At 40.5% G+C, this 22,707-nt stretch overlaps 1 protein-coding gene across 1 annotated transcript in view; it reads left to right on the top strand.

Annotated features, from left to right (window-relative positions):
* The window catches only part of GLP1R (glucagon like peptide 1 receptor), an 81,109-nt gene that overhangs the window by 22,908 nt on the left and 35,494 nt on the right, over positions 1 to 22,707 (top strand). Inside the window, exons 2-3 of the mRNA XM_036380782.2 lie at positions 3,754 to 3,850; positions 5,092 to 5,202. Coding sequence (XP_036236675.1) covers positions 3,754 to 3,850; positions 5,092 to 5,202 — 208 coding nt within the window. The remainder of the gene's footprint in view (positions 1 to 3,753; positions 3,851 to 5,091; positions 5,203 to 22,707) is intronic.

Here is a 22,707-nt window from a genome sequence, read left to right as displayed (position 1 = left end):
CAGCCGGGCAAGGGAGGGAGTGTCCCACTCTGCTCTGGTGTATTGATGCAAACCTATGGCTTATGTTACCTAAGGGATGATTTGTTAACAGGTATATTATACCAGAAAAAATGTTACAAGTCAGAACAAGCATAAGGCTTGTATTGTGTAGTCTTCACCTATCTTGGACTTTGTTGCTGTGCTGATCCTGAGCAGAATAGCCTTGAAATAATGTCTTCCTGTGGGCTTTTCAAACAAGGGCCGTGAAGTTTAAAAGTAACTCACCAGTGCTGTTCTGAGCTAAAAGGCAGTAAATATAATCTGAATCCTCTTCTTATGAGGTAGATATCCCAGCATTACTATCCAAGGGAAGAATCTCAAGGCTGTACCAAATTGTTGTTCAATGCCAGGTTCCTTATTGTGTGCTTTTGAAGATTAAGATTAGCCATTTGGAGGTTCCAGTGGTTGTAATGTTACATGTGAGCCTTTAGCAGCATGGTAAAGTCTTGCTTGTTATCCAGAAATATTAAAAACATGAAAAAGTTGTAGCATAAGTGGTCCTATTTAAAAACAGACAAAGACAAAAGAAATATAAATGCAAGGAGGAGTTTCTCATTCTATTGCATGCAAGACCTTATATGTGGTAAAGGTGGGACAAGAGAGAAAATAATCCCAGGAGTCACCAGTTGCCTCTGAAGCTCTGAGAACTCTCCTTTCCACTTTAATTCCAGTTCATGGTACATTTTGTCTGGAGGCTTTATACCGTCTGTGCTCAGATTTCACTGTATTAGAATATTGCTTTTGTGGCATTCATCACCTTGGATCTATGTGGATGCTGCCTTTTGTTTCAGCAGGAATAGTTTCAAAGATGTTGAAAAGTGATTAAAATGGGTACTTGAACAGTAGGACCTGTGAAGACAGATGATGGCTATAGAAAGGGGCTTTCCTATGATAAGGATTTGTAAAGAATTCTGACTTCAGACTGTTAAATGTGCTAATTTGGCATGTGCTCACTAGAGATTAATTGCACTAATTGTATACATACACTGAGGGGCTCCCAGTCTCTGTCCTCTTGACTGCCCTTATTTTTCTCCCTTTGTTTCATGCTCCTTAGGCTGTACCATCACTCACCTCCTTTATGTCTTTCATCCATTCATGCCTTTTAGCTTCTCCACCTTAACCAGTCAGCTGTTTCCATCTTCTCCTCTGCTACCCTTCTGTGATATATTTTCACCACAGCAAAACTACTGCTGTTTTTCCACCCATGGTTAAATATAACAGGAGAAAATAACCCCGAGTAAACCCACAACTACATGTTTTCAGCAATGAAAACAGTTCTGAGTTTAACAAAGCTATGCATTTTCCATTTGCTCCAAATTTTAGGTACTGACCCACGAACCTTGGCCTTGTATACTTTCATTTAGTGCTTTGTTGCAGAAGGCTTTAAATAACTTCTCAAGAAAATACAGTATCTCATATTTCCATAGCTATGCACATGGCAAATCTGTGGCACTCTTCTTGTGGGCCATAAGCTCAGAAAAATAGAAAGTAGCATTGTATTAAAATCATGTTGAAGTCAATTTGTCTGATAACAAACCACAGTATTTAGCTGAATCACAGTGAACTGTTGTTTCTAAATGAAACTCTGTATGCATCTGTATCTTGTAATGATTTTAAAAGCTAAGTTTGGATTAACTTGATGTAGTCACCAACACGCTTGATCAATAGCTACTTTTTTGGGAAGATGTGTGATGTTTAGTAACTTCCTAAATTATACTGAATTTTAATTTAAGTATTCATTCTGAAAATGTTCCTTTTAATTCCTTTATTAGAGTGTTAACCTGGTGATGAGAGGATAGTGAAACAGTCTTGTGTAATTTCAATTAACCAGCCTTGTACAATGAAGACCTTTAAATTATTCTCTGGTTCTAAAAGATTTATAACCTAAAAGTCACTTTGTAAAGATGCCTGAGAGAAACTTAAATATGAAAACTGATTGTCTCCCTCTATTCAGGTCATCTGTTGTTACTCAGCCTACATGGATATGTAAATGGTGGTTTGGTTACTGATTATCTGTTTCCTTGCACACACCTGTAGATCTAAGTTAGGTGATGTTTTCTTTCCCCTTCAGGTATGTTGAGCATAGATCACTATGCTACAGGTTTGTTTTTCCATTCAGTAGAATCCATTTGTTTTACAATGGACAGACTTTGCAGCATTTATTGGCATAGATAAGGTGATTTAAGTCAGGCAAACAGGGTCAGAGTTTCCAAGATCCATAGGCTTGTGCTTGTTTTGACTTCAGGGGGAGCTGACTTAATTCTTCTAAAATTATGGCCATGAGGCCCTAGCTACAAGTTATAGGTACTTACTCTTGAAACACAATACAGGCATTTACTAAATGCTGTATTTTTCATTATATGTGCAAGACCATAATTGTAATTGAATGTACTGGGTTAATCCAGGCAGAAGCATTATGCATATGCCACTTGTTTTGTTTCTTTTCCAATGGGTTTTTAATTGGAAGGATTTAAAAGAAGATGACTTGAGAGGTCTTTGCTGTTCTTTCATACCAAGATGATTGCCCTGGTGTCTAAATTTTAGTCATATTGGTTGTAGTGGACAGAATTCAGCTTGACTTTCCTGAAATGCAGTTGAGTTTTAAAATTGCTTCTTCATTTTAAAATTCTTCTTCCCATACTCTGTTTTATTCTAACCATCTGGAAAAGGTTTAGAAGCACAAGTGGAAAATAAAAATTAGCAATTGAAGCTGGGAGGGTAAAACTGCAAGGATTATTTACCCTCATGCTTCACTAAATAAACTGATTGGCATCTGGGATTAAATGAACTTCCTTCCACTTGGCAGCATTAGTGTGTTGTACCATTAGGTTCATGCTTTTGATTGTATGTCTGAGACATCCATGGGGCTTTCTCTGGAAAAAGGAGGATGAGTTACTTGCATTGTTAATCACTTAGAGCCTCTTAATCCGGATATTTGAACTTGGTTTATACAAACACAAAGAGGAGGGAGAAGGAGTAATGTCTCTACTCAAATGCAGTGAGTAAAGCTGGATCTCTGTGAGCCAGGTAGGACATCTGCTAGGGCTGAGTGAGCAGCCAGCTCTGAGTTAGCTGCTCACTCTAATAACAGCTAATTTCCTTTGTCCTCAGACCAAGTTTGTACATATTTTTCCCCCGCCCTGTCGCTACCTGGGGTAGCTGATGGTGGAACCTGCAGCCTGTCAAAATCTGCAAAAAGGAGGCTCCACATCTTTCTGCATTTGCAGGATGCAGGGAAAAGCTGTTCATCAAAGAGAAAAAAAAGTCTGGTAAAGCTTTCATCCACATTTTGGAAGAATGCTTGAGGAATGTCTGCTGAATACAGTGAATTACCTTGTTTTCATTTATGGGAAGGCAGAAATACTGCTGTTGGAAAAAAACCCTCTACTAATAAAGGATTCACTGCTGTCCCTGTCTTTTCATGAGATAAATCACACAACTGGGGCATGTTCAAGAGAGCAGGGCTATCTCAATGTGGGTTTCACTGAGGACATGGTATAGTTTGTAGAGTTTTTATTTCCTTGTGGTGCAAATAGAAGGGGATTTTTTTTTTTTTGGTTGAAATTAGGCAAATACATAGCATCATCTTCTGCCCTTTGTAATAAGCAGTGCTGTTCTGGCTTTTTGTAGTCATTTTCACACTCACTCATTTTGCATGAAGAACCCTATAGTTTAAATCCCTGCAATGTCTGAGACTTGTGATTTCTCTTTCAGAGTTCAGATGGGTCCCTCTCTGAGGTTGTGCAGAAATGGAAAGAGTATCAGCTCCAGTGCCAGAAAAACTTGTATGAGACACCCCCCATTGTGGCAGGTAAGCTAATTTGGTAGGGATAGGATGTATTAATTTTTAAAATGCACGATAACAGTAGCAAGGGACCGATTATGAACTTGAAAATACTTCTTTCTGGTTCATTGCTTCTTTATCCCATTTGCTCCTGCCTGCTCTCTGTGGGGCTCTTCCCTCTGCTGGGGGAAGCATTTTATGGAGCAATTTCATTGTAAAGATGTTTGTCCTTAGGTCCAGAGTGTTATGAAGTGGCAAGTGGTAGCTCTACCATATCAAGCAGCCAGTAATGTAATAGACCTGAAACTTCTTTAGGTGTCAAGGTGTTAGGAAATCTGGGACCATGCTGTTCACATTGAACTAGGAGTTTGTGGGTTGTAAAGTTGGTATAAGCTATTCTGAGCCTTGTAAAATGCTGAAATGGCTTTGGAAAAAGCAGCAAGTGACTTAAGGAGACTGTAGCTTGTCTTAGTGTTTGAGCTGCTGTAATATGCTGAGAGCATCTCTGATGTGCCAGCATTGTGGTGTTTAGAGGACAAGTGGTGACGTGTCAATAATGCTCACAGTTGGACACCATGCAGCCTCTCCTCTGCTTCAGTGCTTTTGTGACACACTGAAGATGTGTCTGAAGGTGCACCTGTGAGGAATTATTTCTAAACTGTTAATATTCCTTGTCTCAACTACATTATTATGTCAGCGTGAGAGCAGTAGCTGATGACAATGGCAGGGACACATTCATCTCCCTCTGCTGCATTATTCTGTTGAGTTGAGTGCTGCCCTCTAAGAATGACAGTTTAATGAATCTGAAGTAGAAGTATTCTCATGTTGATTAAGCTGTAATGCAAAGTTATGGTTATGTGTGGGTATTTCATTGGTGGACCTATATATTAGGGTAGACTTTCCAACTGCATGAATTTGAACCATTCTGAGGAATTATTATCTTTAGTGTTCATAACAAAAATGATTTTAAATTAAACTGTGACAAGTAAGGGTGTGAAAAAAGATAGATAAATTAACACTAATCCATTACTTCCTTGTCTGTTGAGTCAGTGTAAGATGCTAATCTGTTCCTTAGTTCCTCCCTGAAACAATGGTTTCCTGTGTGAAGGTAAGCTCACTCTTTTGGACAAATAAATGTTGTGCATTTAAGCTCTGATGTGGAATTATACATGTCTGTATTTCCTATTATATTCTGCTCTTCAATCTTTTCCTTCTTGCTGTATTAGTACAAGGCAGTGGCAGTGAGCCTCCCTTCTCTCCCTCTGCAGAAGGCAAGTTCTGCAACAGAACATTTGATGATTATGCCTGCTGGCCAGATGGACTGCCTGGCACCTATGTGAATGTCAGCTGCCCCTGGTATCTTCCCTGGGCTAATGCAGGTAAGAGCCTTTCCTTATAGGCACAGCTTTAAACCAATCCTATTTTCCTTGCCTAGTCTTAGCAAGGACAAGATTGGCTTAAGTGTCTGTGAGTGCAGTCAGTTCTCTGTAACATGAAAGTAGGGACTGATATTAGTATGATACATTCTTGATCTCTGTTTAGCAGGAGAAGATGAAAATGAGAGAACAGACTTCTTAAAGGTTGTTTTTAGTTTGGATATTTTTTGGTCTCATCTGGTTTTGCTTCTTGGATAGTGGTGACTGTTAGTAACTAGCCTTCAGCAAGCATGCAGAGCTGTCAAATAATGATAATGGCTTAGTTGGGAAACGGAGATAAAAGTAACAAAGGTGACTGGTACATCATCCTGTAGAAAATAGAGATGGAAGAGTCTAAAGTGAAAGTGTTTTGTGCTGCTTCCTGAGATAAACTTATTTCTCAGAACTCTTTGCAACCACTGAAAATGCCTTCATCTCACAGACTCCTTCTATGAAGGACTGAATGGCACCTTTAGATTTTGCAGCCTTATGTACATGTACACTTGAAGGCAAGGTGTATTAGATCATTTAGTCTAGCATTCTGTCTTTCAAACCAGTGACTTGTACAGCCTGTACTTTGTGAAGACCTTTCTATGCTTTGAAGTCTAAATGAAGCAGTTTATTAGCCAGCTCCGGTGGTGTGGAGAATTGGCTTTGGCCTCTGTTAAAGGACAGAGGATATTAGTTAATGAGGATATATAGTTCTGATTGATGGGTGCAAAGTATATGGTGTAAGTATGGAGGACATGTTGTGTTGGTATGGAGGGATATCAGGAATGATGAAGAGAAGGGATGGCATAGTCAGAGATTACTTAAATAGATTGTGTAATGTGGGACCTGGGCATAATACAAATAGCATGAAATAAGGGCTGGAGAGATCTTGGGTCTGGCTGAGTTGGAGATGATTTTCTTCACAATAGCCCTTGCTCAGCGTCAAAGCACTCACTTCAAGCCTTTCCCGAGGCCAGCGAGCCTGGGGGTCTGCTTGAGGTTGGGAGGTGACATAATTGGGACAGCTGATCTGATCTGACTAAAGGGATATTCCTGCTCTATGATGTGGTTGGCAGTAAAGCTCAGGGAAAGGGGGATAAAGAGGGAGAAGTGAGTAGAGGCATTCATGATGGTGTCTTCCCACATAATGGTTATCCATGCTGAGGCCCTGCTTTCCAAGAAGTGACTGAATGTCTGCCTGCAAATGGGAGTCAATAAATAAATTCCTTATTTTGATTTACTTGCACGTGCAGCTTTTGCTTTACTTATTAAACTGTCATTATCTTGAAGGGTTGGTGGTGTGTGTGTGTAAATTCCCACACTTAAATCAAAATGTCACCACAGCACTGACAAAGGTTAAAAATTTATGCATACAATGCTGTAAAGATACTACACCCCTGGGCCCTTCACTCAAACCACAAAGGATTCCCTGTAGTTGTTCCCCTCTGTGGTAGCATCCAGTCCCAGTTTTTCCCATTACTTCTCCTGGTTACTTATTTATCTTGACCAGCTAGATATTGCATCTTAGTTTTTCTCCCCCATCCTGAGGAGGGAAAGCAGCCAAGGGTGTGTTTGGCAGCCCACCAGTCAGTTTACCTCGTCCACCAAGGAAGCCCAGAGGCTGTGGAAGAAGTCTCTGCCCTGGTGCCTGCAGCATCTCCTCACCTCCATCTTCTCTGAGCTTAGTGCTCTACACAGCACTTCTTTTTCACACTTCTTCCTCTCCTCACTGCCAGGCAGTGTTTGGTTCTTTCTTGCATATGTTGTTTCCCTGAGGTGCCATGGCCTAGTTGATAAGGTGGTGTTAGTTCATAGGTTGGACTCAGTGATCTCAAAGATCTCTTTTCCAACCTCGTTGATTCTGTAGTCTTGGCTGAGGGGCTCAGCAGGGCCCTGCAATGGATCTTTGGAACCAGTTGTGTCCAGCATGGGACAACTTCAGCCTCTCCTTGCAGAGACCACCCTTGGTTACATCTCCAGCCTTGCCTGCTTTCCTAAGTGACTTCAGAAGTTAAAATGCTGTTTGCTAATCCTCCTCAGGTTATTAAAGATGTTATGCTTTTGGAATAGATAAGCAAGCTTTTTCAAGTGTATGAAATTAATATTTACCTCATAATTAACATAAAATCGCTGGATAGGGCAGAATTTTTTCCAATAATGCTTTTTTGTCTGGATACTTAAAACCCTTTGCAGACTTTAACTTCTTTCCTCTAGACCTGTTTATTTTCAGTCTTTAAGACCCTGGACTTTCAACTGCTCTTGAAACCACTGCTGAAAATGCAATACTGCAGATTAATAAATTACTTGAATGTGCAATATCTTTCATAGTTTTGGAAGTAAGTTTTTTTTAAAATTAATTATCCTGAAAGCGGTGTTTGTTTCAGTGAGAAGAGCAGCATTTTGTAAACTCCTTGCTTGGGAGAATTGCAAAACACTTCAGAAAATCATTAAACCCTCGGATTTGTTCCTTTGTTGAGCAAATTGTGCATATACCTCAACCTCTGTTTTATCAGCAAGGAATAAAAATGGACAAGGAGGCCTTTCAATGTCCAATATAAAACAAGAAGTTCGTATCTCTGCCAGGTATGCAATTTAGGAGCCTGAATTACTATCACCTGACAGGATTCCATGACATCTTGTGGAGTCATGTACAAATTGAATGCTAATGAGCTGCTGTGATGAAGAGGTAATGTCTTAGTAATAGAAGACCTAGAGCAATATAAAATTGAACAACCTCTGATTTAGAGTGGTCACTAAAGGATGTTTATTACTTGTTCTTGCTTAGCCCCCTACTTGGAACTTGAAGTAGGTTCTAGCAGTGCAGGACTTCCATCTCATCTCCTGGAAATGGAGAGGAGGAAAAGGTGAGATGTTGTTTGGGAAGTACCTTCAAAACATATTCAGGGAAGGTCATCAAGTATGAAGTGCTTCAGCCAAGTATACTCAAATATTTAAGACTGCTGCTCCCTTGACTAGGAGTCAGGTTTTCAAGTTTGTAGAAAGCTTGCCTGGGGTATACCCCCAGAAATCCCCTGGGAATTGAACTGAGTCACTTGAAACCAAATGTTGCTTATCATGGGGTACTGAAATGAGGAAGCATTGAATCTGAGTCTCTTCATGAGTTATCCACTTCCGTATAAAAATGTAGAAGAGCTGGAAGCAGGGAAAGGTGATCCAGGAAGCATACACTGGTCATTAAAGGATAGCATTGGGACAGCCATAGCCCACCCAGAATCTTGTCAAGTGAAATGAAGAGCAACAAAAAGGGCATCTAAACAGATAGGAGAAAAAAATATGGATCCACTGCTGAGTGCAAGAGGAGAATCTTTGGCAAAGGATGGGGAAATGACTGAAGTATTTACTGGCAAAGGATTGGGAAATGACTGAAGTGTTGACTGCCTTCATCATGGCCTTTACTGGTAAAACTCACTCTCAGCAATCTGAGGCCACTGTGATCAGTGATAAAGTTGGAAGCAATGAAGACTTACTCTAACTGGATGAGGATCAGAATATGGAACACTTTCATGTGGTATACCCAAGTCCACAGCAGTTGGTAGGATGTACTGACAAGTGGTGAATGAGCTGATTAATACTGATGTGAGGTTACTTTTGGGTATCTTTGAAAGGCCATGGCAGTTGAAGGAGATTCCTGCAATTGTCAGCACTACCTTCAAGAAGTGCAAGGAGTCAAATCTGGGGAATTAGATGTCAGTCCCAGGCAAGTAACAGAACAAATAATCCTGGGAATGGCTTCCAGGCACTTAGAGGAGAAGAAGGTGATTAGGAGTAGTCAACATGGTTTTATGAAGGTGAAATCATGCATGATGAACCTGATAAGAGGACTAGCCTGGTGGCTAAGGGAAGAGCAATGGAGGTGTTTATCTTGACTTTAGTAAGACTTTTTTATCTTGACTTTAGTAGGACTGTGGCTCCCATAACATCCTCCTTGACAAACTGATGAAGTGTGAATTAGACAAAAGGCTGAAAAAATGGACTGACAGGAATCCTGTGAGGTTCTGCCCTGGGGAGGAGTAGTTGGGTGTATCAGTGCTGACTGGGTGGAAAGCAACTTTGCAGAAAAGGCCTTGGAGGTACTGATGGACACCAAGCTCAGCATGAGCAGCAGTGTGCCCTTGAGGCAAAGGACACCAGCGGCTTCCTGGGTTGTACTAGGCAAGCATTAGTGGCAGTTCAAAAGGATGATCCTCTCTCTCTACTCTGGAGGGTGACACATCTTGAGTGCTTTGTCCAGTTCTGGGCTCCCCAGTATGAGAGAGAGAGAGACATGGAATTACTTCAGCAGGTCCAGCAAATGATTGTGAAGTTTATTGAGGAATGGGAGTGCCTCTCCTACGAGGTGAGACTGTGAAAGCTGGTGTTTTTCAGCCTGGAGAAGAGAAGCCTCAGGGAAAATCTTATCAATGTGTATGCTCACATATTGAAATACAGAAAATTTCCTTTAAATGTAATTATTTTATGGTGAGGTTTGTCAAATACCTAGGACAGGTGACCCAGAGAGGTTGTGGAGTCTCTGTCCTTGAAGAAGATGTCGTAGCCTGACTAGACATGAACCTGAGCAACTTGCTCTAGTTCCTTGCTGTATTAGGAAATATCCAGAATCTCAATCCAGTGTTGACTGCTTTGTGATTCTCTGCTTCTGTTATTTTTTTTTATAAGATAAGTTTTGGTAACCAATTATTGTCAGATGTTACAAATTTCTGTTGTTGTTGGCCAGAACACAAGATAGGGAGAAGAATTTGCATGGTAAATGTTCAGAAAGCTGGAGCATTCCTTGGGGAATTCCAGGTTTTGCAAACTATGCTTTAATAGCTTTTGCTGTTTGTGTGCCACTCTTATCCTAGTGGCTGTCAGTCTTGAGCCTGCCCTTCTGCAAATCTCAGCAGCAGATGTGGCCCAGCAGGTTGCCTAGCAGAGTGGCAGGCTGAAAATGGTATGAGGAACTTTTTATGTGCTCAGCAGGTATGTGAGTAGTCCAGCTGCACATGATGGCAGTTCTTGTCCCTACGTGATACCACAGAGCTGCTCCCTGAGGTGTGACATTCTGCTTGTTCCTGTAATGTGGCAGCGTCTGAATACCTGTCTGCATTGTGGGCATGTTTCAGCAGAAGTGCTTTCTCCAGTTCTTTGGACTGAGCATTTATCTCAAGAGCAACTGCAGGGAGATGGGAATCTGTTCATTGAGAAACTTGAGAGTTAATCTGGTGTCCAGTGCTGTGTACCTGTTTGGACTTGTATGCATGCAGACACTCAAGACCAGCCTTTTGCCTGACAAATCCATGCAGGATGGGCTTACAGGTCTTTTCTGCTAAGGAATATGTGCATTTGCAAGATGTTTCCTTACAAGATCGCTTCCCTTGTGATTGCAACGTTTGTCTTCAACCCTTTTTGAAAATGCTGCTTGCACAGGCAACCTATAAAGTACAGCAGAGACAATCAATACTGTCCCACTCGTGTCAGATCTCTTTGGAAAAGCTGAGGCTGAGCCTTCTTTTTGTTATGTTACCTAGCAGGTGTGTCAGCATCCGTGAAAAAGTCGCTATTGGCATGCTGTCTGCAAGGATGGACTCTGAGGGCTTGGAATATGTTAATGATAATTGAATAGAAGAAAAATCACAACATTAGACCAAGATTTTATGGTTGAAACCATGTATGCCTGTACTGCTACAGACTTTTTTTGTGACAGACAAGTAAATTAAACCTGCATTTTTACAGGAAGTTTATTATTATAGGTTGCACTGAAATAGTGGGTATTCATTTGTGGGTGCACTTTTGAGATATGTTCTGAATGCTGGGTTATTTTCTCTTTCTTCAGTGGCACTGCTGTCATTTTTTCATCTGTAGTTATGCAGCAAACTAGATTGGAAATTTCACCCAACTGAGATGTGGGATTTCTCCTCATTCCTTTGAGTTTTGGTTTTATTTTTTCTTCTCTCATGTAGATCAGTTTCCTGATAAGTGTGATTGCAGCTATATTAGCATTCATCTACTTCAAGTATATTGGTCATTATATTATTTTCTTAAAATAAAATTGTGAAATAAGACTATTATGGTTATCTGGGTAATCAGTATTCCACTAAAGCCAAAGTAGCTGAGGTTTAGAGTAGCCTCTGCTTCAGGTTAAATCATTGTCACTGGAATGAGAAATAGGTGGCTGATGTGTCTCACAGCATAGGGGTTGGTTTCCTAGCAAGTGAAGAGCCCAGACACTGCTGGGCTGCAACTACATGGCAGGAGTTCATAAAGTCATCCATGTCCCTTGAGAGCCATATAAAATAGCTTTGTGCATGTAGTGAGGGAGCTCTTTCTTGCTTCTTGACAGGAAGAAGCAGGATCATTGAGGCAAATGTAATATGGAAGGGAATCTAATTTTGGTCAAACAAAGTATTCTGTTCAGGGCTCTCTAGGGAAATTCTTAAATTTTCTCTTTGGGAAGATTTCTTGGTTTTCAAGTGTTATTTTTAAATGCTTTCAAAATATGAAATGTTTAGGTTATCAAAGCAAGCACATGCTTAACTTTGGCATGACTTGCTTCCGTCTCCCCCCCCCCCCCCCCCCCCAAAAAAAAAAACCCAAAGCAAAGCTTTCTTTTTGGTCTGCTTATACATTTTTGAAAGAGCAAACTACAGAAGTTTCTCAAATCTGTGAAAGCTATTTCACTCTAGCTCTGTTTGGCTTTTATTTGTTCTTACGCAACTCCCACTGAAGGCAGGTCTTTGTGAGGAGATGCTGAAGTAGCAGGAGGGAGGTTATTGTTAAATGAATTTGTTCTGCAAAGTTGCCAGTGCAGATCTCGGCCCGCAGCCAGAGCTTGTTGAAGGCAAATTTTCTATACTTGTGGCTGACAGAGTTGAAGCTTTTGCCTCCTGTATGTGAAGCTCACTCAGGTTAGGATAACATTGAAGTTGCACCAGGTAAACTTTGCACACCTTGCTATCCACATTGCAGTTGGAGAGATTATGACAGGCTCTGGGGCTGTAGCTGTCTCAAAGCCAATCAGTGCAGAAGCTCTGAGGGGTAGGGGCTCCTTTAAGGGACAATGGGCACCTTGCCTCACTGTCACTGGCTCTGTGCTTTTTCTTGTTACCTTTGCATAATTGAAGGCCAGCTGCCAGTAACACCATGTGGATTTGGAAACTGTCAAGCTGCACAATTCATCTTCCAATTATGCCTCCTCTGGGGTTCTGATATTTTATTGTTTAATAGCACTAAATCCTTTTTAATTAAAAAACCTTCCAGAGGTACTAGTTTCAGGCAAGAGTTATGTGAACAGTAGCCACCCAAAGTTGCTCCTATATGCACTGGACTGCACCAAGGCTGGCTGCAGACTTGCATCAACACAGATGCATCAACACAGACTTGCATCAACACAGATGTGGCTGTTGCTCAGATCTCCACTCAAAATCTGTAATCTTTGAATGCTTTTGTTCCAGCTTAGAAACTGTCTCTAGTTTTGAGGGGGTCTGATACCTGAATTAGATTGATGCCAGTCTGTGTCTGTGTTGCTATCTTGCTATGGCACAGTAGTGAATTTTGAAGCAGCTCCTAATTGTGCTGCTTGCTGAGACTGATTTAGTTTCAGCAGCTTTGGTGTCTGTTTCTTTGGAGGAAACTAAGCCAGATGCTGTGCCCCAGGAGTGCACTGGATTCTTGTCAGTCCTGGAGGGAGGCATAAGACCTAACAATTTGGCTGTACTGCTATGTAGTCTTCCATTACAGCCATACACGGGCCTTTGGAGGACTTCTGCACTACCAAGATCTCATTAAATTGTAACGTTTCTTGTGCCAGGTAAAGGGCCAGGTGGCTTGTATGCCTTAATTGATGTTGTCCATGAGGCCTCAGTGCTTTGTAGTTCCCTGTGCTGTCTAAATCTACCTTTCTCCTAGTTTGAAATGGTTTTCCTTGTTTACCTAACAACTTCCGTTGTCACTCACCTTTGCTTGAATCACTTGTCTCCTATAATTCACTTTATTTTCTGTATTACCCTCTCTTTACTACGTTATGTGTTGCAGTGGTGACACCTGCTCCTTTGTTCTCCCAGATCATCAGGTAAAGTACAGCCTGGGGACCCTTGGAAACAACATTGGTTTCCAGCCTGTGACGTGAGAGACCTGAAAGTCTCTCTGGTGGCAGACTAACCCAGCACTAATACCAGATGACCTCTGATGGTAACCTTGTGGCTGCCTCTGGCTGCTGGAGATGGAGTCATTGTGATTAAATCATGGAGATAACTGGCACCACAGCTGTACTTCACACAATAATTTCACCCAGTCACAGAGATTGTATGAGGTGAGCTTCACGTGGGGGTGTGGAAGTGCAGAGATCAGACTGGGTTGCTGCTCCAGAGTACCATCAGTTGCAAGGATACATTGAGGTCAGATCTTTCATTTTCCCCTGCTGTAACCTGCGTTTGAGACCCTCTTCCAGCACTCCCCATTTTCTCTCTGGTGGCAGACTTCTTTTCCTGATGTGTCTTTAGGTAGGGGCTCTGCATGAGGCTTCGGGTGGAAGTGGGGTGTTACCTTGCAACTCTGAAGTGCCAGAGGTTTGCAGTTTCACCATGAGGATTTTGTGATTGTTTAAAGTAATTTCCCTAGGGTTATGAGATAGATACTAACCTTATTCTGGTGTGGCAGAGATCATGGAAATTGTCTGCACAGTCCCCACCCAGCATTAGTGTCTAAGTTAGTCCTGGCTGTTGCTTAAATCATGAATTATTATCTTCCTTCTTGTGTGGTGCCTTTCTTTTCCCAAGAGTGTAATTGAACTTGCATGATTACACAATTGTAATGGTATCATGAACAGCAATATTCAAAATTCCATTCCCTGCTACACAAGCAGGAAAACCAAAAGTAGTGAAATGAATTCATCTGATCCCAAACTAAATCTATCTGTGAATGGGAGAAGAAGGGCTGAGAAAGGGAACAGAACTTTGTTGTGTTTGTCAAGGTGTTGCCACAAGTGTTTTGTGTCTGTGGCATGCTGTATCCTGACACAGGTGAGAATCACACATAGACTTCTGCCTCAGCAGGATTTTGTGTCATTACTCCTGGGGTGCCTGGACCATTGGAAAAACTTCTGCAGCTTATCTTTTCTTAAATGTGATTTAGTACCCTTCTCAGCCCCTTGCTATCAAACATGGTCATTCAGGGCTGGTGTTCAAGCATCTGTACTCCCGAGGCAGCTGCTGCGCTGCAGGATTAAATTCAATGTCCTGGTCCTCTTCCCTTTCCCTGAGTTCCATTTGCACGCTGTTCTAACTCAGAGGGGGAGGGAGTTTGGGGACAGAATGCCGTAGTGCCAGAAAGAGGGAAAAACATTAAAAAAAGATGTTTGATTTTGTTTGTGAAACCTCCTATGGATAGCAGAGCTGTGGCGGTGGAGCTCTGGTGTTGCCTGTGCAAAGCAAACCAAAGAAACTGTGCTGCTTTCCAGAGGGCTCTGTGGAAAACCTTACAGCTGAGGAAGCAGGCAGTTGTGTGAGAGTTTTCCTTCAGACAGTTTTTGAAGTTATGTGCATGGCAGGAACATTTGGTTCAAGGGACCAAGTTAAACCTTGTCTGGTTTCATCTCTCTCACTTTTTGTTTAATCATCCAGCTTCGCAGTTTGAGATGGTCTTTTAAAACCGAGACAGCAGATGTCTTTGTGGGTGTGTAGTTTAAGTACCTGCTTGTCTTTTTGCATGCAAAAAAATAAATTTCACTTCAAATATTGGATACTCTGAAGATGATTAGACATTCATTAAATTTCTTCCCTTCCTTGCTTTAATAAAACCAAGCTTCCAGAAAGTTCTCCATAATGCTGAAAAAGGTGTGACCTTTTTTCAGTGAAAAATGTTTCTTTGCATTTGCTAACCCGTAAGCAGTTCAAAATTTATATTTCCTTGCACCAGAAGCTGTCTCAAGCTAATTGGCGATTTCAGTTTGCTTAAAGTAATAATAAAAAAAACCTTAGTCTTCCAAGTTCACCTCTGCCTTTGTTTGTCAGTCTCCATCTGGTAGTATACCAGAGAACTCTCAAACATATGTTGCTCATCTCAAGGGTAGATATAGAGGCTGTTGGCAGAAATAATTTTTAAAATCATTAACAGATAGATGTTATTAACATGCATTTATTTTGGGCCACGTGGCAATGTCATTCTCTGTTTTGTCAATTTTGCTTAAGTAAAAGAAACAGTTTTTTAAAGAAACCGCTGCTTAACTTCAGATTGAGGTACATATAATAGAGCCAGTGACATATGACCTTCCAGCTGGGCTGAGATGTGACTTTCTGTACATGTAGATTCCCCTCCTGCGGCAACCAAAATACATCAAATGTGTTATAGAACAGGAAGCTTTGCACATAGCCACATGTTGAAATGCACATACGTGTGATGGAAAGATGATGTTTGTGTGTCAGGTATAGATCTGGTCACCTGAGACCTGCTAGAAAGAATTATGGTTTTTTGCACTGCTGGAGGAGCCTGCTGTAGGATATCAGCTTTCTGTGTCTCTGGGAGTTGGAGCAGTTGGCAGGACTGTATGTTTTCCAGAAATTTTTTAGTTATAACTGTATCGTGTTTTTGTTTAAAGTAATTCCTTGAAATGCACTGTCAAGGATGTCAAGGCACACCTCAGAAAACACATAGCTGAGCTTAATTTTGTGAGTGCTTGAGACATTGCCTACAGCTGATCAGGCCATGAATAGTGCCTTTCAGAGAGAAGTGAACACCATTAGACCCAGCTGCAAGGAAGAGCTGGACTGCCTCTGTGCCTTGCCCATGCTAGTCTAGCAGGTAGCTAAATATGTTTGATATGTTTGATATCTTAGACTTCATCTGTGCTCTCATTACATACTTGCATAACTTAAGTTTTTATCTACTTACTTTTGTGTTTTCTGTACCACTGCACTCTTAAACAGAGGGACCTCAAACCTTTCTTCAGGTTACTTATGCCTAAGAACTTGCAGTTTTTAATTGCTGTGGACGAGTAAAGTGAACTAATTAAGGGTCTGAATATGCAATAGTGTTTGTGTGTGCTACATAATTAAATGCCTTGCTGAAAACAGATTGTTGATTTTCAGCTTACTTAAATGTTGCCAATTAGAAAAATACTGATTGGTTTGGGTTTTTTATTCCCCCCAAGTCCCAGAAGATGCGCTAAGATATGAGTACTTGATTTTAAAACTGCATAGATGGAGAGGAACTTGCCCATATGGCTCACTTCTTCCTCCCTTTGCAGGAATTCCTGGCACTTCACCTTGGGTGGTGGGAAAGACTCCTCTCACATCCAGCCTACATGTATCCTCTCACATAATGGATGTGCTTCTAATGTGGTAGTGATCTTAAAGGTTATTTCTTTGCCCAATATCCTCAGTTAAATTTTGGTGAAGATACAGCTCAATCTACGTATATATGTGTATATATATATATATATGCTTTATGTAAAGGCAGCTGAGTCTTTGCCTCTTTAAGTTAGTAGCTCTGTGGTTGAAATTTTTATAATATTTTCATTTGACAGGGTAGTCTTGCAAAAAAAATGTGGACTGACTTAAAAGGTGTCTAAATGCAAGTCTAATTATAGAACATCCTCCTCTTTCATGCCATTTTGCATATGCAGCTTTAACTTGAGAATACACTAATCTTTACAAGGATTACACTTCTTAATCATGCACACAGTTTTATTTGTTTAGCAGTATTATTCTTTTCTGCTTGCATATTTTATTGGTGACTTTCCCCTTGAGAGTTTTCTGTCATAGGCTAGATTTTCCCTGAGACCCAGGTTCCTGCCATGAATTTTGAAAGTCTAATCCTCCTCAAACATGCTCCAAATGTTAACTGTTAGGATTCCCATACATCACTTTAATTTTTCTTTATATAAGAATAAAGCTTTTCTGGGCAATGTTTATGAGAGAACTTCTGTACGTGACTTGTTTGATGACAAAAATAATGCTGGTTGATGCCTGGTCAGAGTCATGATTTTCTGCTTCTAATTTACTTTTTGACAATTGGAATGAGCAGAAATGAATTAGGTAAGAAAAGGATCAAGTGCTTAATGGCATATTTCCTCTGAAGGCAAAAAACTGACTTACACACGCAAAAACTGCCTGGTAATGGTGCTGGAACTTAATGAAGCAGGGCACCAACAATTCCTTTAAACAGAATGAAAGCGGGGTAAAATGTGGAAAACATTGTGTTGGTGTGACTGATGAATGACAGTGGGCCTAAGTTTTTTTAAATGTCAGGTATCATTGGCAGTGAATATTCGAGGGAAGGGATTGCTCCTTGGCATTAAAAGAAAAGTTTAAGTCAAAGGGATTTTATGTCCGTCCAAATACCTCTCAAGCAATGAAAATTGAATGGAAATTAAATTGGAATCGAGAACTTGGGGAAAATTACCCATATAAGAGTGTAAGAGATCTTGATTTTTAGATCGGGGTAGGTCCCAGCTTTGGGTTGAAGGGTAAGAATCTTTGAGATCGGTGTAAAGATTTCCCTTTCCTTTGTAAAGGAAAGGGAAATCCAGATATACCTGCAGCTTTAGTGGCCTCCAGATGCTATGGACAGAAAAGATGGCAGTTTCCATAATAAAATTGCTTGGTCCTTGCTTTTTTTTTCCATTATTTGTAAGAGCTTGTATTTACTCTCTTACAGATTTGTAGTGCTTGGCATGATGAGATTCAACAAATTAGAATTCTGTTTTAAGGCAGATGTTTTCCAAGAACATTTTGTCAAAATCTTCTTCTGTATTTCAGCATGTGGATGAGAAAAGGAGTGTGGCTTCTATGATACTGGTGATATGTCTCCTGCTGCTTGTGGGGGCGAATTCCTTATGTGTGTTTGCAGCTACAGTCTCCAGAGGCAGTGTCAGTGTGGAGTAGTGTTCCTTTCTCTTGAAATGTGTGACTGTTGAGGTCAGACGTGCTTTTGGTGCATGGGCTGAGCAGGGCTTCTTGTGGCCTTGCTGGCTGCAGTAGGTCCAGATCTGAGAGCAGATGTTACTTGTTGATTTTGCCCCTCTTCACTGCTTGGCTGGAGCGGGAGGAGCTTGGAGTATGATGAAGAAGGCTGAGGAACAGACCAGTGAGAAAGGAGATGTGAGAGGCTGGAGTTAGGTTGCAGTTTTAATTATGGTGGAAAAAGACAGTGGAGGAGCAGGGTAGGAGACAGTGGCTTTGGAAAATGGCAAATGGTAGGAGCTGAGAGAGAAGTAGAATAGTGTGGGGGGAAAGAGGGCAGGAGGGTGAAGGTAGAGCAGCAGCATAGAACTAAATATTGCAGCAGCAAGAAGGGTTGAAGGAATGAACCTGAAGAGGAGAACCAAGGAAAGGAATGCAGTTGGGGGAGAGAAGAATGGTGTGTCTTCAGTCTTTAAAGCGGATGAGATGCTCGATTTTATTTGTTCTGCTTTGAAGTATCCACATTCTTTATATTGTGTAGATAGTGGCTAATTCTTGTGGAATTATAGTTAGCCCTAAATGAAGTTTGAAAGTTTGAGATAAACTTTGTTCTATTTTCTGAAAGCTTCCTATTGTTTAGGATTTTTTGGATGATCTTTTTACCTGTCTTGTGAGAGATGATAAATTTAGGATTATTTAATCAGTGGTTCTTTATACCATTGTTTTTGTGGATAACCAAAAACCACAACAATTTCCGTGTTGCCAAGGACTGGCAGTTTGTTTGCAGCATCTGGCATTTGTTTTAGCCTCCGTGTTCTGTAGCTTTTTGTTTTGTGCAGAAGCTGCATCAACTAACCAGTGTTTATTTGCATGCGTAGATCCCTCTCCCTCCTGGCTGTGCATATTTAACATACTAGTTACCTGTTGTATTTTCTCAAAGTTGTTTCTAGCTCAGCAAGTATTATGCTAATGATTTGTCTAGTTTTTCCTTTCTTTTTAGCTTGTTTTGAGGGTTGTTTTGCTTATTTTTATAAGGCCTTGGAATATGGGTGTAATAAAATAGATCCCTTTCTCTGCCCTGGAGACAACCTTAGTTGTGTGGTTTGCAGCCTTTTAAGAGAACTTTTCACTGCAGAATATTTTTTTGCATAATTTTAATATCTTCTGATAGGATGGCTGCTGTTAATTACATTAACTGATCCAATAACCTAAAAACACAAAATCTCTTAACAGCATTTTTACAAGTTTGTTTTGCATTAAACTTCTAATCACATTTGTTATTGCAATCCACTTTTATTTATTCTGAACAAAACTTCTAATGGTATTTTTTGGTATCTTACCAAATGTTGACAAAGCTGTGCCATTATCATAAATACTTGTTTTTCATAAGCTGCCTTCTTTTATTGCATTAATTCACATATCTTTTATAGTTCATCAACATTCTTTATTAAACCTGATGCCCACATGCATGTGTACACTTTTATGATTTTATTTAAAGTTTATTTCAAAAGTTATGTTAGGTGTCAGTGTTGTCTAGCATAGTTAATGGCAGCCTCTTCTTAATACAAGTTTCTCAAATTAAATGCTTGGAGAGTATAGCACCTTTTAGGGTAATGCTCTGTTAAAAACAATATTCTTTTCCAGAAAGCTATTTTAATTCTTGAGATGCTCACTCATACCAAGTGATGTATACATTTCTGACTTAAGGAATACTTTGTGATTTGGTATGGTCTTCTTTGCTTCCATAACCTTTATTGGCCACCATTATGCAAGTAGTTTTTAATTATGAAGCTATGTTCTGTGATTGTTTTCTTTTTCACAGATCTTAGGCCTTCAGTATGAAGAATGAATTTGCATGTGAAATGTAGTAAAGGGGGGGTCTTCTCTGCAGGATCATTGCCTCATTAACTTAGAAAGTTGTGTTGAGTGAGGCAAGATATTGCAGAGCTGGCAAGGATGATATCTACACTAAGAGAACTGAATAAGCCCATGCAGAACAAATTTTGTGGCTGCATAATTTTCTTTTTGTATAAATGTGACTTTATTATGTTACCAAAATATGATCTTTATTTTTTGATCATCTCTTTATGCATATGAGCTAATAGCCTTTAGTGTTCCTCGGGGAGCTGAATTGTTGGTGGTCTTTGAATGGACCACAAAAATAAGAAAATGCAGTATTTGGTATAGACTTGATTCAGTCTGCTTAAATATGGTTTGCATCTCACAGTAAGAATGAGTAATTTCACCTTAAATTATCTCCCTCTGTTCTGTGTCCTCAGTAAAACCGTGGATTCTGTTGGGGAAAAAAAAGGCATGACTTTGTATGTAGAAACAATGTTACTGGGTGGCACTAGAACTCATCTAAGTATCTTTAGCTTAACACTTCCTAATTCTTGAATCATTAGTGCTGTTGTGTTAATGTAATTTCAAAAGGAATGTTTTTAAATAAGAATTTATATGCAGGCAGTATTCCTTGTGTGATGCCAAACATCATCTCCATCTGCGGTGTCTGTGACTTTGTGCTTTGATAGCACAGCAGAGGATTCTGGCACTGAGAATTTCCAGGACATGCAGAGGTGTCTGTGCAGCCTGCAGCGTGGCCTATGCTGGGTTGAATCTTCCCTTGCACTGTGTAAAGGTTCTCTTAGGTCTGCAAGAGGTCATGTCAGGTGGTCACTTCACGTTCTTGCTGCAGGAAGAGAGTAATTTTCAGATGGCTTGGGTGAGAGGTGGCGAAACAGACTCAAACATCCCTATTGTGAATGTTCCTAGCTTGAAAGATCCAAGAATCCCTCCAGCCTTTTCCAATTAAAAAAAAAAAAAAAGCCAAAACACTGCAAGGAAGAAGAGTAACAAGAGGAAAAAGAGAAGTAAATGCATTCACGCTCCTACCAAGAGACAGACGTGAACTTTCACCCACCTAAGAGCCACCCCATGGTGCAAGGAAACATGCAAGTAAGCAAGCACAGGCTTGGTTTGTGTTTTTTTTTTTTTTGTTGTTGTTACAAAAGCAAAGGAGTTGAGATGACTAATCCATTATGAGGGAAGAGGAATGGTGAGAAAGAATACTAAATAAAGTACCTGTAGTTAAACTGCTTGTTGAGGTAATATAATTTCAGATGATTTGGCGGTAAGCTGAGCACAAAGGAGCACTTTGATAAATGTGATTCTTGGACACAGTGGTGCAGGCTGGGGCTCTTCCTGCTCCCTGGAGGCTTCAGGATCAGGCTGTTCCTTTATGTCATGTTTTTAGCTGCATGCTCCTAGGCATGAGTCCTGGGATTAGGATGTCTTTGCAGAAAGCAGCATGGGGGTTGGGGCTGACTGACACTTAGCAGCAGCATTTACAGCCAAGAGTGATTCCTTCCAGGAGAGCATTGCCCAAGTCACAGCAAGTGATAGCTGAACAGAGCTGCTGATGGGGAAGCAGCCTCCTCAATTCTGGTAAGTTGTTGTCCCCATCAAAGGGAAGTTTGCTCATTTCAGGAACAAGCCAGTCTGTGTAGTGATGCTCTCATACTGCAGAGTCCCTGCTTTATAAAGAAAATTGTTACCTTTTCCAAAACAATTTCCCTGCTGGAAGTAGAGAATGGATGTTAACAGAGGACAAGTCTATAATACTTGACACAGAGCAGACAGACAAAACTGCAGTCTCTTGTTCTTCTCATTCTCCCATCTCTCTGCCTGAATAGAATTGATTGGCTAGGACATGCTGTAATTTATTTTTACAATGAATAATGTTCCAGTTTATCCTGAGGGACAGTTGGGTAAGTAATGTCACGCTGACCTTGACACCCTGATGTTGTAAAATGCAGATGAGGTTGGCTGTTTCAAATCGAGAAGATACTCAATTTGTTTTTATTTCTAGTAAAAGTGGGGCTAGTAAGGAAAAGTTTGTGAGCTTTTTGCCCATGCTCTCCGTATGTAAAAGTATCCAGCTACTTCTGGGATTTGATTTGATTTACAGGTTCAGTAGATAGATGTTATTAGTTTCAATGCTAGCTCTCTACCTTTTGTAAGCTTACAGAGACTGAGTTTTTGGCATCAGTCCATGTTTTAACACGTAATTCTAATGAGGTGTGATTGACACTGTTCAAATAAACTCGTGCCATTAGGCTGCTGTTCCAAAGGTTTTGCAATTTTTTGTACTTAACTTAAAAAGTAAATAAAATCAGATTCCCTGTGCACTTTATTTGCAGAGGATGATAGCCAATTCTAGAATACAGTGGAATGATTTGCAACATTGACTGTATGGTAAGAGAAAACATAACAGGACAGGAAAAAGGTATTTATTGCAAGACAGCATGGAGGCAAGAACCACCTTGAACCTTTTAAAAAAAATATTGTTTGTCATTCTGGTCTGTTAGAACTGCTGCTGGTCTTTGCATACTTGGTGTTTTGACTGCATTCAAGGTAAGAGAGCCTGAGTCACTGCAGAATTCAGGCATGGGCAAATGTGAATTGCCTCTGAGTAAGCCACCTGCGAGCAAGAAGGTGGAATTGCTCAGCAGCTGTGGGGGAAGCTGTGTGGGTGCCTTCTTTCTGTCACAGCATACAGGCCACCTCCCAGCATGTCACTGTT

This window comes from Molothrus ater, chromosome 3 (assembly GCF_012460135.2).
Source record: "Molothrus ater isolate BHLD 08-10-18 breed brown headed cowbird chromosome 3, BPBGC_Mater_1.1, whole genome shotgun sequence".
Classification (NCBI taxonomy): domain Eukaryota; kingdom Metazoa; phylum Chordata; class Aves; order Passeriformes; family Icteridae; genus Molothrus; species Molothrus ater.
The sequence above is the reverse complement of the archived record's forward strand: the minus strand, read 5'-3'. Positions and strand labels throughout refer to the sequence as shown.